The sequence below is a fragment of the Hibiscus syriacus genome, unplaced genomic scaffold (assembly GCF_006381635.1).
Source record: "Hibiscus syriacus cultivar Baekdansim isolate YM2019G1 unplaced genomic scaffold, ASM638163v2 tig00117001_pilon, whole genome shotgun sequence".
Taxonomy (NCBI): domain Eukaryota; kingdom Viridiplantae; phylum Streptophyta; class Magnoliopsida; order Malvales; family Malvaceae; genus Hibiscus; species Hibiscus syriacus.
The window spans coordinates 92505-107133 of record NW_024063517.1 but is presented as its reverse complement, the minus strand read 5'-3'; the positions used below and the strand labels follow the sequence as shown (position 1 = coordinate 107133).

General features: G+C 37.5%; 1 protein-coding gene and 1 non-coding gene across 2 annotated transcripts; both read right to left on the bottom strand.

Moving 5' to 3' along the window:
• LOC120194784 (callose synthase 11-like) lies at positions 1–6691 on the bottom strand. The gene is given in 7 exon segments (XM_039196986.1): positions 1–251; positions 1018–1389; positions 1392–3635; positions 3638–5143; positions 5146–5634; positions 5637–6457; positions 6553–6691. Coding segments are annotated over 5 exon segments (5328 nt in total). The 5' UTR covers positions 6361–6457; positions 6553–6691; the 3' UTR covers positions 1–251; positions 1018–1024.
• On the bottom strand, positions 3298–3380 carry LOC120194815. Its single transcript, XR_005523007.1, has one exon. It is a non-coding gene; the product is annotated as a small nucleolar RNA J33 (small nucleolar RNA).
• Positions 6692–14629: the final 7938 nt, after the last annotated feature.

Sequence of the window (14629 nt, the reverse complement as noted above, 5' to 3'; positions counted from 1 at the left end):
TTACCCTGAATAACAGATGAATATAGGTCAACAAGGAAAGGGAGATTAGATTATGGCATTTGTAGTCCTCAGCTGCAATGATATAATTACTATCCTTCATTTGATATCGAAACAGGGCACGTGTGAGACTATCATTGCATTGTTTGTCCAAATTCCTTACTTTGCATTCAGTTCAGCTTTCAAGCTTCAGGCTCTGCTCTTTTCTCAAATAATGCAAAGAGTTTTCATCATTTGAAATTTGCACTACAACTCTGAATCACAAAAGGAGAGATTATAATCAGATAGCAAAAAGATATATCTTAATCACACCCCCATTTTGTTTCTCTATACATAAAAGACCAACAAAGGAAAGACCCCTTGACTCCTTCCAACTGAAGAAATGACCCTGATTCCTTAACCTTGTATCTTTCGTTACACCAGAACACAAAAGCCAGAAAAAATAAGACATTTATCCATCAATTTACAGAGACCATGCCCAATGATTTACATGGTTACTTCAAAGTGGAAAATGAGCAGCTCGTAGCTGCCTGGTTCGGGAACCCTTTAATGTAGCTTGTAGAAGTCCGCATTGAAATATAGATATGCATAAGAACAAGTTCGGGTTTTGCAAGTTCAAACTGTCAATGCTTTTAAGACTTGAACTTCAATAATATGACGCATGTTGCCAACTGGTTTTCAGATCAGAATATATGTTTACAGTCAAGGCTTGTGAAAACCGAAACATAGGACTAGAAAAGAAAATCAGTTGGCATGGTGATATAATGTAATATCATTAAAAGTACCAGCTTGCAGTCGAATATTAGAATAAACTAAAACAGCACAAACATGTTTGTCAAAAATAGCACGCACAAGTAGCTAAAAAACTTCACCAAATCCGATTTGTGTTGAAACAGCCATGAATACAAAATGAAATATGCCATCCAAAACAAACGCCAACTATACATGGACAGCCAGAACGAATATTGTTGAACAAAATATGCAAATGCTTAAAACCCATATATGATTAAAGAAAGTTACCTCAACATCATTCAGTTGACTTTTTTCCGGAAATAAGGCGAGAAATCTGAAGACCTCTGCTAAACGCCTCATTGAATAAGATTCTTGTCTGCATTGCCTGGAATCCGGGCAACCACGACACCAATGCCACAGGAGCTATGACAATCACTCCAAACAACAGATCGTACAGCCGTGCCAAGGAAACTACAGTCTCCCACACCACAGTGGATTGCAAAAACGGTCTAACCACTTGGGCAATGGATATCATACCCCATCCCGTTGGAATGAATGCCATAAGACTTGTCACAAGATCAATAAACTTAAATGAAGTGAGCTCCAGCAGTAAGACAATCACAAGTATCACAAGTATAACGACTACAAGTTGAACTACCCGTAGTAGATGTGCTGTTTTGAGGCATATTTGTCTTGAGCGTATGCTATAACCACATAGATCCCAACAGCCACAATCATGTATATCCAAGATAACAGGTACACACCAACACTGGTGCTATGATTCGCGATGCCCAACTGATACACGATACCATACTGGAAGAAGAAGAAACGAAGGTCCAAAATTATCTCTAGTAGCTTTCCCCAAAGACCTGTTGTTCTCAAATGGTCTTGTTCCTCGTACCACCATATTTCCCAACTCTTGTTGGCTTCTGCAAGTGCACCACCTCTACACCATATCCAATTCATAAAATCATCAAAATCATAGACCGTCTTCAGCCAGTCAAAGCCAGATGGGTTGAACACAAAAGGGGACATTATCCATGACACCACAAGGAACCAACTTGAAATGGTCATAGCTATGTAAACAAATGAATCATTAGCGAGGGGGCTATACGAAGCATACACAGCTAAGATAACACCAAGTTCAATTGCCTTCACAAAATGGCTTCGGGCATAAAGTCGATAATTTTCTGCAAAGGACTTATGCTCAACCACAAAACCACGTCCAGTGGCTCTGTATTTGGCACCCCCATGAAGGATGGTCCGGCCAAAGAAATGGGTCCGTGTTCCCATGGAGAAGGTGAAAAAAAATGAAGCTAGCTGCAATTGCATTTTCAAGAAGTCCCAAACTGCCGGAAGAAACCCATGTTCAAGAGTGTTCTCAACAACCATTGGAAGGGCAGTGAACAGACCAAGCTGTATTATGAACTGCTGATTCAAGATTGTTCCAAGAGCCTTATTGTTGACACTTTGATTCATGGCGTGACGCTCAACGCCACTGAGCGAGAGATAGAGGCGGCCCCACAAAAATGTGTAAACAGTCAGTACCACCATCATCGTATTGAAATAGTGTCCAACAGATGAGTGGTAAAAGGAAAGCATCCGAAAGAAGTCCAGCCTATGACCCAATCGGTAGACATCTCTGCTCAATACCTGTTCACCGTTGCCACTGGCAACCTTGGCCTCAAACATAGATATCTGATTCAATCCCACATCCCTCCCTTTACCCACCTGTATGTATTCATGGTGAGTTACATTGCCACCTCTCAAAGTGCAGTTGAAGCCAGCAAATATGTCCTCACTGATATTAATCACCCTAGAAGCCTTGCTAATTCCACCCCTAGTCAAGAACCAAAATCGATCAAACACATCAGGGTGACCATAGTGCATTCTCACCTTCAAAGGGTTGGCCAGAACACGCTGCCCAAGGGTCACAAAACTTGTTTCCTGAGCAGACATAAACCACGCGAGGGACGAAACTGAACCTGTGAAGACATTCTCACGAACTCCAAGAATGGTTGGCTTCCTAATACCATGATTGGTCTTGAACTCCTCCAACAAATTTCGCATCTTCAGTGTTTCCTCAAAATAATTGTCTTGATTCATGTCAATGGTCTGAACAGCATCACCTCGAGTGAAAATTATGGCATGATTCTGGTTTTCTGGTTTTCCTTCCCCAAGTTTCAAGGGCCCAGGCAATCTAATGCGATAGATCTCTACCTCCCTCTGCAACTTTTGGTCATATTTGACAAGAACCGAGTAATACTCAACCTCGTCTCTCCCTAACTCAACCTCGTCTACATAGGCAACTCGAAGAGCTTCATTGTTTTTCATCAGAAATAGAATTTCCTCAGCGTGGCTCTCTCCCTTTGCCTTTTGCCGTCCATAAACTTGGCAGGTGACTACATAGGTAAATTTCATCAAAGCAAATCCATACTCGTGTCCCTTGAGCAAAAGGCTTACACCACTAACCGCTCGGTTAAGGTTTTTTTCAGTTGCCCGCTTAACACCATCAATAGCTCCACGGTTTCGGTTTAACGAATGATGAGAAGCAATTTCTTGTGTGCCCATTCGTATGTCCATCTCAGATGCAGAATCAAGATAGCAAAGCGTCTGAAGAGCCCTGTAGTAGTACATCATTCCCCTAACTGTGCGGGATAATGTCTGCCCTCTGTATGATGCCCAAAGGCGAAGATCCCTCAGCTTTTCCCTCCAAATATCATCATCATCATCCATCCCCTCTTTGCGCATCCGTTCCATAAAATTCCTCCACTCATCCTCATAGATCTTTTGGAGATAAAACAATGTAGAAATGCCATCTTCGTTTTCATCTTGAAGCATCCCCTTCTTATACAACACATCTTCATCATAGTATGGAGTTAGAACACTAAAAGCCATCATTTTTCAAAATTGGGAGCACGGGGCAAGTTCATAAAGATCGAGTTACTAAAGAAAGCGATGCGCCTCCTAGCCTCCAGATTCACAGGAACATTATGCATTGAATCCTTAGAAGTAAGAATTGTATGCAAACGCCTCAGCTGCTTATAGAAATCAACATCCTCAGCACCAGGAAAGTTGATAGCATTCTCAAAAAGCAGCCCTTCATCAGCTGCCATATTTTTAGGCGCCAAACCTTCCTCCATCAACTTATAAATGGACTTCTTTGTCTTAGGAAATTCTCGAACGCAAAGTTCATAGAGGGCTTGCAATAGATTTACTGCCCGACTCGGATCATTTTTCTGTTTCACTAGAAGATCTAGAAGTAATACTAGCTTGGCATGAATTTTCTGTAGCACAGTCATCTTGAATGTGGCAGTTAACTTCTCATTCTGCACACAGAAGTCTATCTCTTCAAACAATTTTGAGACTATGGAATACTCTTCTGTGCCATATTTAATGATTGTAAGAAGCAAATGTTTGATGCTGTCATAAGCTTCAATAACAGAACACCGCCCGTACTCATTCTTGAGTATCTTCAACCAAAGCCAATTGTCAGGTGCATCTGCCAGCTCGTTTGCCTGACTGAGAGCAAGAAGCAACTCATTGCATAGGAGAAAACATGGCCATCGAATTACCCTAATATTCCAACAATTAGGGGGCAGTTCCATGAGCTCAACTTCTCTATCACTAATGTGATCTTCCTCCCTCAAAGTAGTAATTATTTCATTCCATATCATAGCAAACCTTCTTGCCTCCACTTGGCTTGATTCAAGCTTCTTGTACGGCTGACCAAGTCCATATCTAAGCCGCAGTCGATGAATTGCTTCCCTAAGTTTCTTCACCAGAGTTGCCCTGGGAGTCAGCAGCTGATCCTCTGGCACGAGATTAAAATCAATTGCACTTGCAAAGAACTGAAACCTAAGCCTAAGTTGCTCCATATTCCTGATTTCACCCAAATGGGAAAACAACCCATTTGTAGCACCGACAAAGGAAGAAAAAACTGAATACCAAATTTGCAAATCTATGAAATATATGAGAACAACAGGCATCCAAAGCAACACAACAGCAGTTCTATTACTGCTGCCAAAAAACTCATGCCAGTTATACCTTACATTTGAAAGATTCAAAAGAGCCTTTGTTGGAGCAACCAGGGGCTTTATCTGAAGAAAATAACTGAATAAGAACTTCCATAGTAATACCACAATCCAAAACAAACTATATCTGATATTATCAACTAAACCTTCCCTCAGTCCACGACCAACGAAAATCCTTGTATGAAACCACCATGTCAACCAAGAGATAATCATCCAGTCTAAACCTTCAATCCAATTCCTAACCCAAGGAATCACAAAAAACAACAATGACAACAACTCCGGAATAACATACACAAAGACGGCCTGGAGAAATGTAACAATCCTTTGGTTTGCTGCCGAAGACCACCCCCTATCACCATTCTTCTGACTCCAAATCTGGCATAAAAAACTGCAAACACAACAATCCAAGTCAAAGCAACCATACTCTTCAACACCATCCGTATTCCAAGCCACACCGTCTGCTTGGAAACCAAACTATACTGAGTCCCGGCATCAAGCACAGACTGCCAAAACCGAAGACCAGCCCAGGTAATGAAAACCGTTAACAGCTCCACCTGAATATCCCTTTCCCCCAAAGCTTCCCAGGGATACTTCTTCCTTGACCAAGCTACAATAATGGAAGCTTGTAAAAATAGAATTAACAGAATCCATAGCCGATCAAAACTCCTAAACACATTCCAAAACGATCGTTGCTCGACAAACCCAGTTTTCCCAACTCTTTCAAACTTCGGTACAGTATCAAAGAAATTACACCCATAATCAATCGGCCATTTCAAAGTCTTAAAACACCTTCTACCCCAGAAATACTCGTTTATATCATCGTAATTTCTCCAAGCCGAATGCGGCGCGGTTCCGTTCCTACTGCTCTCTCTTCTGTTTTAATCGTCTGGTAAAATGGCATAACGATGCATTTCAAGAAAGCACAATCACCTGAAATCGACGGCACAAACGGCCTCCCGGTAAATTCATCGATGTGCTGATCCAAAAATTTGGTTAATTCCATTGCCATGTGATGGTAAATGTAACAAAGGAGTTCTGGACAGAACCGGAGATTAGCTGCTTCTCCCCAGATTAGGAGATACAGAGACACGTAGAGGAGCTCCCGGGTTGGGTCATAGTTGTTTCCCCGGCGCGTGGGGAGGTGGACGTGGGATTTGATGCGAAGGAAAGAGCACCATGAAGTGTAGTTATTTAGTAACTTCTTGCGGAAACTTTGAAGGACGCCGCGGTCGACTTCGTCGGGGTTCGCTGGAGGCGGCTGGAGGCGCATTTGGCAGTTGGCTAAGTGAAGGACGAGGTTTTCCCTTTGGTTCCGAACGTTGTCGTTTTGAAAGCCGAAAGAGACGCCTAACCAGTCCATCAGGTCCATGTTTGGCGCCAACGTTACGAACGGTGGTTTCGGGAGGTTTAGAATCGGACGTAACAGGGCCGCCGCGACGGCGCGTACTTCCAGGTATCGAAGCGACGGATGGTCATCTCGAAGGTCGTGAACTGGGATTATGTTGTACACTTCCTGCATAGGCGGCCGCGGAGGCTGCGCGCGTGGGTCTCCACCACGACCGCGCGCGGGTACTGGACGTTGCCGTAAAGCACTCATAATTCACTTCCCTTTTCCTTACTCCACTTCAAAGCATCCCCTTCTCCATTCTCGGCTTCATGCAAACTCCAAAAGACTGACGCGCTACTCCTGTTTCCTGAGAAGAACCGAGAAAGAGAGAAGCTGTGAGTAAAAAAGCGAAACAAAAAGGCAGAAAGTAGAAGTTATTTTTGGTGTTGGGTTATAACTCACAAAGGATCTTTGGATAGCACACGATAGCAAGAAAGGACTCCCTCTAGTAATATTTGCTTTTTAGCCCACAAGCCATGGCGGCGAGTGAGGTCACGGCGACAGACCCACGTATCTATTGATAGAATTCAAAAAGGGAATTTTCTAGTATTAACAAGACATCAATGGTCGCAAATTTTAATGATAAGGAGTTTGATTAAAACCGGCCCTGGATTCACCTGACCAGTCAAGTCTTTAGATGAAAAAAGGATTCATTGATGCCAAACACTTTCTTAAGATAAAATCAATAACTATACCAAAACCTTGCGGATTTTTTATCAAAAAATCATCTTATAAATAAAATATTATCAGTCTGTCACTATTTTTCAAATATTACATAATCTAACACATGAGAGAAGGAGGTCCATTCCGTGAAAAACATTTTAGGAGGATCGGAGGGTAAGGCGCGGCTGGTGGAAGCGCCTTAGCTGAAAACCGCCTAACACGATGAGATCCCTGGAAGGCTCATCCCGGGGGCATGCCTTCTCCTTCCCACCCCGAACTCCCGCCAAATTCTCCTGCCTTTTCCCCCAATCGGCTGCTTATATAAACTTCTTTTTCTAACTCAAATAAATCACACCTAAATATCTCTCATTTTCATCTATTTTCAATTTAGTAATTATAATTATTTTTATAATTTATTTTTTTATTCATTAAAATTTTTATTATTTAAGTAATTAATTATTTTATTATTATTATTTTATTTTAGTATCTTTATTTGATTATTTAATTGTAAATTTATTTAGTTAGTTAGTATTTATTAATTGCATATAAAAATGGAAGGCGCGTTGTTGCGATTGAATATTGATCATATTTCGAGTTATTTTGTTGATACGGTAAGAATGCAAAACTATATTATTTTTAAATTTATGAATATTATGAACTTGATTATATATTATTTAAATTTATTTAAATAATTTTGAAATAGTAGTTCATATTTTAATGGTTAGAATTTATCTGTTAGGAAAATGATCGTATATTAGAAGTTTTTATTCACAACAAGAAGATGGAAACATCGAGGCGTATCTGGCCATATTTGTCTACGGTTGGATTCGGTTACTTAGCAAAAATTGAAGGAAGTTGTAAACTTGAATCCGCCCTGATTTCTGCACTAATTAAGAGATGGAGGCCAGAGGCACACACTTCCATCTACCACGTGGGGAATGCCCATTATGCTAGAGGATGTTTCAATGCAACTGGGGCTCCCGGATGATGGAACTGCCATTTGTGGTGTTACAGATGATGATTGGGGGGGTTTATGTAGGGAATATCTTGGAAGTTGCCCACCCAATTTCAACGGTGGCCGAATAACAATAGGGTGGCTAAAATGTGAATTTAAAGAGTTACGCAAAAATTGTTCGGAGGAGGAGGATGACGATTAGAAGCATATAAGAAAAAACCCTCCTAGAAGAAGACGTCTACACCCTGTGGAACACATTCAACAAGGCATCGATGAATCTAACAACCATGACGATCTTTTTATTTATTTGTGTTTATTATGCCTCTTATTTTGCTTTTTATTATGTATTTATATGAAGTGTGATTTTTCATCTTAATTAATTTTTGCCTCTTATTTTGTTTCGTTATTCTGTATTTATATAAAGTAAGTTTTTGTATAATGTTTAATGTATTTTTGTGAACAAGGACAAAAAAGACACAATAATTTGGGTAGACTCGTTTTATAGGATAGCTTCCTAAGGCCCATATATATGTGTGTGTGTGCGAGGTGAAAGTTAATTTTAATTTATTCAGGCAAAAGCTTTAGTTGTTTAGCTATGATGGCTACTATTCAGGAAAATGTTTTTTTATTGCAAATATTTAAGCATGTCTTTCAACAAAAAAATTCACTTGAGGAGTTGAAGTTTAAAATAGAAAGAAAGGTTAAACTCGGGAGGAAAAGAAGAATCTATTTGCTATATTGTAGATTGTCAATATCATTTACAAGGTTTATTCTAAGCGATGATGTCGACCTTTGTGGTATGATTGAGACATATACTCCCACTGTATCTTATATGTATTTGTTTGTAGAGTTTGAGGATGTTAATGATGATGCTTCGAGTTCACTACCCAACAAATTAAGAAGAATGAGTTCGGGAACACAGAGATATATAATGAACACCTGGAAGCATAGTTCAAACGTAATTGGGCATCGTAATATCATTAAGAAAAGTTTGTTTTAAGTGTATGTTTATGTTTTTATTTACTGTTTAAGGTCTATGAAAGATGTGTGGTATTTCTGGTTCATTGGTTTAGTATGCTTCGTGTCATGTTTAATAGTTTGTTGTTTAATATAATGTTTATGGTTTGTTGTTTTTATAGTTCACTTCTATAACAAATCTCATATTGAATTTAACTAGTCTTACTAAGAACAAAATCTATTACATTATTGCTTTAATGATTCCAGAAACAATAAAAACAACATCTAAATGTGTTATCACATGAGCAATATGTTTGTGAAATATTTTTGATGTACGAAAATGAGAAAATTTTGGAAATAGTTGAGATAGTCATGCTTTTATAGTGGAAAAGCTCTTTTTGCTTCATAATTATATGCATTAGGTTTAGGTTGGATAAAACTTGATATCATTCTTGCAACATCTCTTTTATGAAGCAATCGTATGCCTAAAGCGAAAGTTGCTTCGATGACACCCATTGTAAATGATTGCTTCAAGATATGACAACCAACTTCAACATTAGCACAATATTTGAAAAAAACACTCAACTATACATTCCATGAATAATGCATCTAGATTTCTGGAAACATAAGACTTTCATATGAGCAGCAGAACGATCCATAGGTTTCAAGACATACCAATAAAGTTGAACATTTACAAATATGAATTTGTAATTTAATGCCAAGAAAAAGTCTCAGCAAGTTAAATGAAGGTGAAGAAAGTCCTCAATAGAATTAGAAGCATCGTAACATAAAATCTCAACTGATATATCATTTGGGAGATAAGATAATGAATATTTAGTTGCCATTGAAAACGATGGAAAAGTTTATGAAAATGATAAATAACATAATCAGAAAGATACACGGAATGAAAAATACTGAAGACCAGTTGCTTCATCTCTCATATATATAGTGTCTGACGTTGGATAAGATAAAATCTGAAGAAAATGAAAGTTGTATTTCAATGGAAGTATTTTCCACATTTTCAGGGAATATTTGCCATGTCATAGTGTTTTCCATTATTATTCAGATAATCTCTACCATGTCATAATGTTCATTCTCATCCAAAATGAAAGGCGGATTCAGGTGAAGTATTTTCCATTATTATTAAGAGAATATCTACAATGTCGTAGTATTACATATCATCCGAAATAAAAGGCATGTTCCAGAGGAAGTTTTTCCATTATATTCAAGAATCTTTGTCATGTCATAGTGTTCAATCCCATCCGAAATGAAAGGTGTGTTACAAGGAAAATATTTTACATTATTATTTAGAGAATCTCTGCCATGTCATAGTGTCTAATCCCATCCGAAACAAAATGCATGTTCCAGGGGAAGTGTTTTCCATTATTATTCAGAGAATCTCTATCATGTCATAGTGTTTCATCCCATCCGAAATGAAAGGCACGTTCTAGGGGAAACATTTTCCATTATTATTCAGAGAATCTCTGCCATTTCACATAATTGACATGAATTGTTCCCCGTCCCTCAATATATTGAACTCTTCAATTCTAGAACTATGTATCTTTGAAATCTCAAACTCTAAAACTCTAAAACTTTGAAACTCTTACATTAAAAAATGACTCTTATTTCAGCTGTTATTTACTATGATTGAGAAATTAGGGAAGATGAATACGGGTTGTTTTCTTATCAGATCATTATATCCTTCTATCCTTAAGGAGAACCATCACTCTTCACGATTTAATCACAAAAATCTCAAGGAAAATTTGTGTTGGAAATAGTAGAAGACTGCCTACACTTCAGTATAGATTTTTGACTAAAATTTTTCCATTAACATATACATCGTTCAATCTCTCAAACAACGATGATGTTACTATGATGGTTGATGTCTCCAGTCAAAATTTAAACTCTATTATAGAAATGTATTGCACTTTTGTTAATGTGCATCCAGTTTGGGGTATATCCTTATCCTCCCACATTGGTTTGCCTGAACCAGTTGATTAAGTTAACAGTCCAACTCAAACAATATGTAATGATTTCATGTCATTAATATCTAACCCACCTCATGTTAGCATACCATCAATTTCCAGAGGAAGATATTCATCTGCCACTTTTTTAACCTTAATATGGAGATGTCTTCTAATTCCAAGGGGAGACATTCATCTGTCAGCACCTTTAACCTCGATATGGCAGCACCTCCTATATAACACTCAATTCATAACCCATATGGTGACATTCCTTCAAGTTCTAGAGGAAGGCATTCATCTGCGAACTTGTTTGAACTAAATATCAGACTCACAAAAGAACCCTCATCTCTTCTAGAAGAACCTTTTCTTGAGCCAATAGCAGATTGTGCTAAAATTGGATTATTTTTTGAACCCGAGTAATCGCAATTCAATATGGAATTTGATGATGATGTGGATGAAGTTCCTATAAATATGGTACAATACGAACATTCATCATGTATGAAGTTGACTATGATGCGATGTACGAGTCATAATTTCCTGATATGCCTCATCTTGGAAACTATGGGGCATTCATCAATTAATGATGGTGATTTATATCGTGGAATGGCGTTTACATCTAAAGAAGAAACATTGATGGTAATTAAGAATTACAATATTCGTAATTCAGTTCAATCCAGAGTTTTCCGATCTACCACTGAAAAGTATGTTTGTTATTGTGTCCAACGTGATAATGGATACAACTAGATGGTTTGTGTTTCAAATAAGAAGATGATTAGCATATGGGAACTAATAAAATACAGCGGTCCTCATACATGTTGTGCACATGGGATCAACCATGACTATCCAAACTTGGACTCCAAAGCGATTTGTCAAGCCATCATGCCCTTGGTTAGAGTAAGCTCCCACATACCTATTGCAGTGTTGATTTTACAATACAATCTCAATATGAGTACATTGTCCCCTACAAAAAAACATAGAAGGCAAAACATAATGTCATTATAAAACTGCACGACGAATGGGATTCATCTTACAACAAACTATCCGGTTGGTTTAACCTGATTCAATGACTGAATCTTGGGACATTAGTTGAGTTCAAAACTCGCCATGCCTACTATAATGACTGAGTTCTTTGAGATCAATATCAATTCTATCATATTTTTTGGACTTACCCATAATGTATTAATGTAGTGAAATGTTGTAAACCCATTGTCCAAATTGATGGTACATTCTTGTATGGAAAATACAAGCAAATTTTATTATTTGTAGTTGTTCAAAATGGTAATCACAACATTCTTTCCATAGCATTTGCCCTTGTTAAAGGAGAAGATACAAAGTCTTGGGTTTTTTCTTGAGAAATCTACGGTTACATGTTATCACAAGGGAGTGTATTTGTATTATTTATGATCGAGGAGCTGGGATCAAAGCAGCAATTGACTCTTTGGGTCAAATGTGGAAACCTCCACACGTCCAATATCGTCTTTGTATCTGACATATTGCTGCAAACTATCGTGGCAGATATAAGAAGAATGATAAACGACAATTAATTATACGCATGTGTATGTTACATTTTTCCCAATTTTATTTCTCACTCATTTTCATTTTTTATACTAACTACTTCATTTCGCTTGTGTTACGAATTATCACCTCAAACGTTTGAGGTTATGCTTCAAGAATTGCGAGGAAAAAATGAACACTAATGCAATTACATCAGTGAAATCAACAAAGAAAATTGAAAAAATACATACGATGATAGATATTGATATGGACATATGACAACCAACTTGGTTGAGGCAATCAATTAAGCCTTAAAGGGGGCCGTCATTTACCAGTAATTGCTTTGGCTAAAACGACATATTTTCATTTGGGTCAAAATTTTGCCAAGCTTGGGGGACAAGCTCTTACTTGAATATAAAACAGTCATGTTTATTACCCACGATTAGTAGCAGACCTGTGAAAAATGATGCAACATCAAACAACATGTTCGTAATAAGCTTTTCTCGCACCAAGAATTATTTCGGGTAACAGAAATGTCACGACCTCTGCAAGAGATTGAATTTAACTCTTTTAGAGTTAATCTACGAGATAGATGTTGTGACTGTGGGTTTTTTTTCAAGCTTTGAAGTATCCATGCTCTAATGTCGTAGCATCTTGGTCATTTTCTCATAAGACTATAAGCGTTATGTGGATCTCGTATACCAACTTTCACAAGTATTCAAGGTATATGAATACGAGTTTCCCCCATAGGTAATGACAAAGACCCAAATGAGGTGCAGACTTGGCTTTCAATTATATCATATATAGACTTATTAAAGGAGCCAAGTCATTCAAAATCCACTCAAATTTATTGTGATATAGATATTCAAGAGATGTTAAGACAAAATTTAAGATGTGGCCATTGTAGAAAGCCCGACCATAATATGAGAAACTGTCAATCTCTTTCATCATCACGTAATCGTTGACCACCACTCATGTAATCATATTTTCTAATGTTTCAACTTATGTTATTTCGTTTTCTTTTAGTTTCAATTAATGTGATTTCAACTTGATTATTTTATAAGATGATCATTTCGTATATCTATATATTTTTTCAATTAAATGTTTAACGCTTATTTATTACAATCTAACATAAAATTAACTTTAACCCTAAACTTTATTTTAAAAACACAAATATTCTAACATATAATCAATTTTAACCTTAAACTTCTTTAAAACCCTAAACCATACAAATATAACACCCTAACCCATTAAAAATCCTAAAATCAATTACAAAAACCCTAAAATCACTCTAATATAAAACCCTAAACCTAAAACCACTGAGCATAGGTGGCGTGTTCCCTACGACACATCATTTAAGGGAGGTACGTTTCCTAGGACGTGCCATTCATAAAACCCATGGAAGGCGCATTTTATGCGACGCGTTTTCCATCCCCTCGGCTAAGGCACGTCTCCTGCCATACGCCTCCTTCTGTCTCCTAAAAAATGTATTAGATCGGAAATAGTTAGGAAATGATTTATGATAGGTAGTATTTTTTAATAGGGTGATTTTTTGGTCAAAAGGCCAAACCTTCCATATGTTATTTTTTAAAAGATGTGACGAATCAAGCGTTTAATTGTTTGACACATAAATGACAAATAAATTTATGGATTAATGCCTAAACTATTCTTTTGTGCCAAATAAGTACCTATATTTTTTGTTCATCCAGGTGCCTAACGTTTCAAACGTTAACACTTTAGGTGTCTGAACTCAACGACGTTAGTTTTTTTGTTAAGTGACATATGTCACAACTTGGTAAGTTTGAAATTTATTTTTTAAAATATTAAAAATATTATTATATTTATAAAAACTTATAATTTTTCTTATATTATAAAATAGCCCAAAATCCCAAATCCTAACCTTAATCCACCGTCGCCACCTTCTCCGGCCATGACCACCGTCGTTGACGTAGTTCTTGCCATTATCCTAGTTATATGTCGATGTAATTGTTGTCAATTCACAATCGGAATCACGATTTTCATCCTAGGGTTCACAGGATTTAAAATGTCGATTTGTCATCGATCAGTCATCAACCGTTCACGATTTCATAGGTTTTTTGGTCACCAGGGAAGGCGATGTCGGATGGAGCTTCTCGATGGCAAAGGGAGACGGGTAGTGTGGGTTTAGGAGTTGAAATGAAGGTTTTCAAAGTTTAGGGGTTATTTCAAAATTTATGTGTTTTCTTTATATATATATATATATTTTTTAATTTTATATACAATTTTTAAAATGATCAGGTTGTGACATGTATCACTTAACGGAGAAAACTAACGTTGTTGATGGCCCAAGCACTTAAAGTGCTAACATTTGTAACGTTAGGCACCTAAATTGCCAAAAAAATATAGGCACTTATTTGACACAAAAGATAGTACTTTGGACACTTATTTGGGCATAAAAGCCTAAATT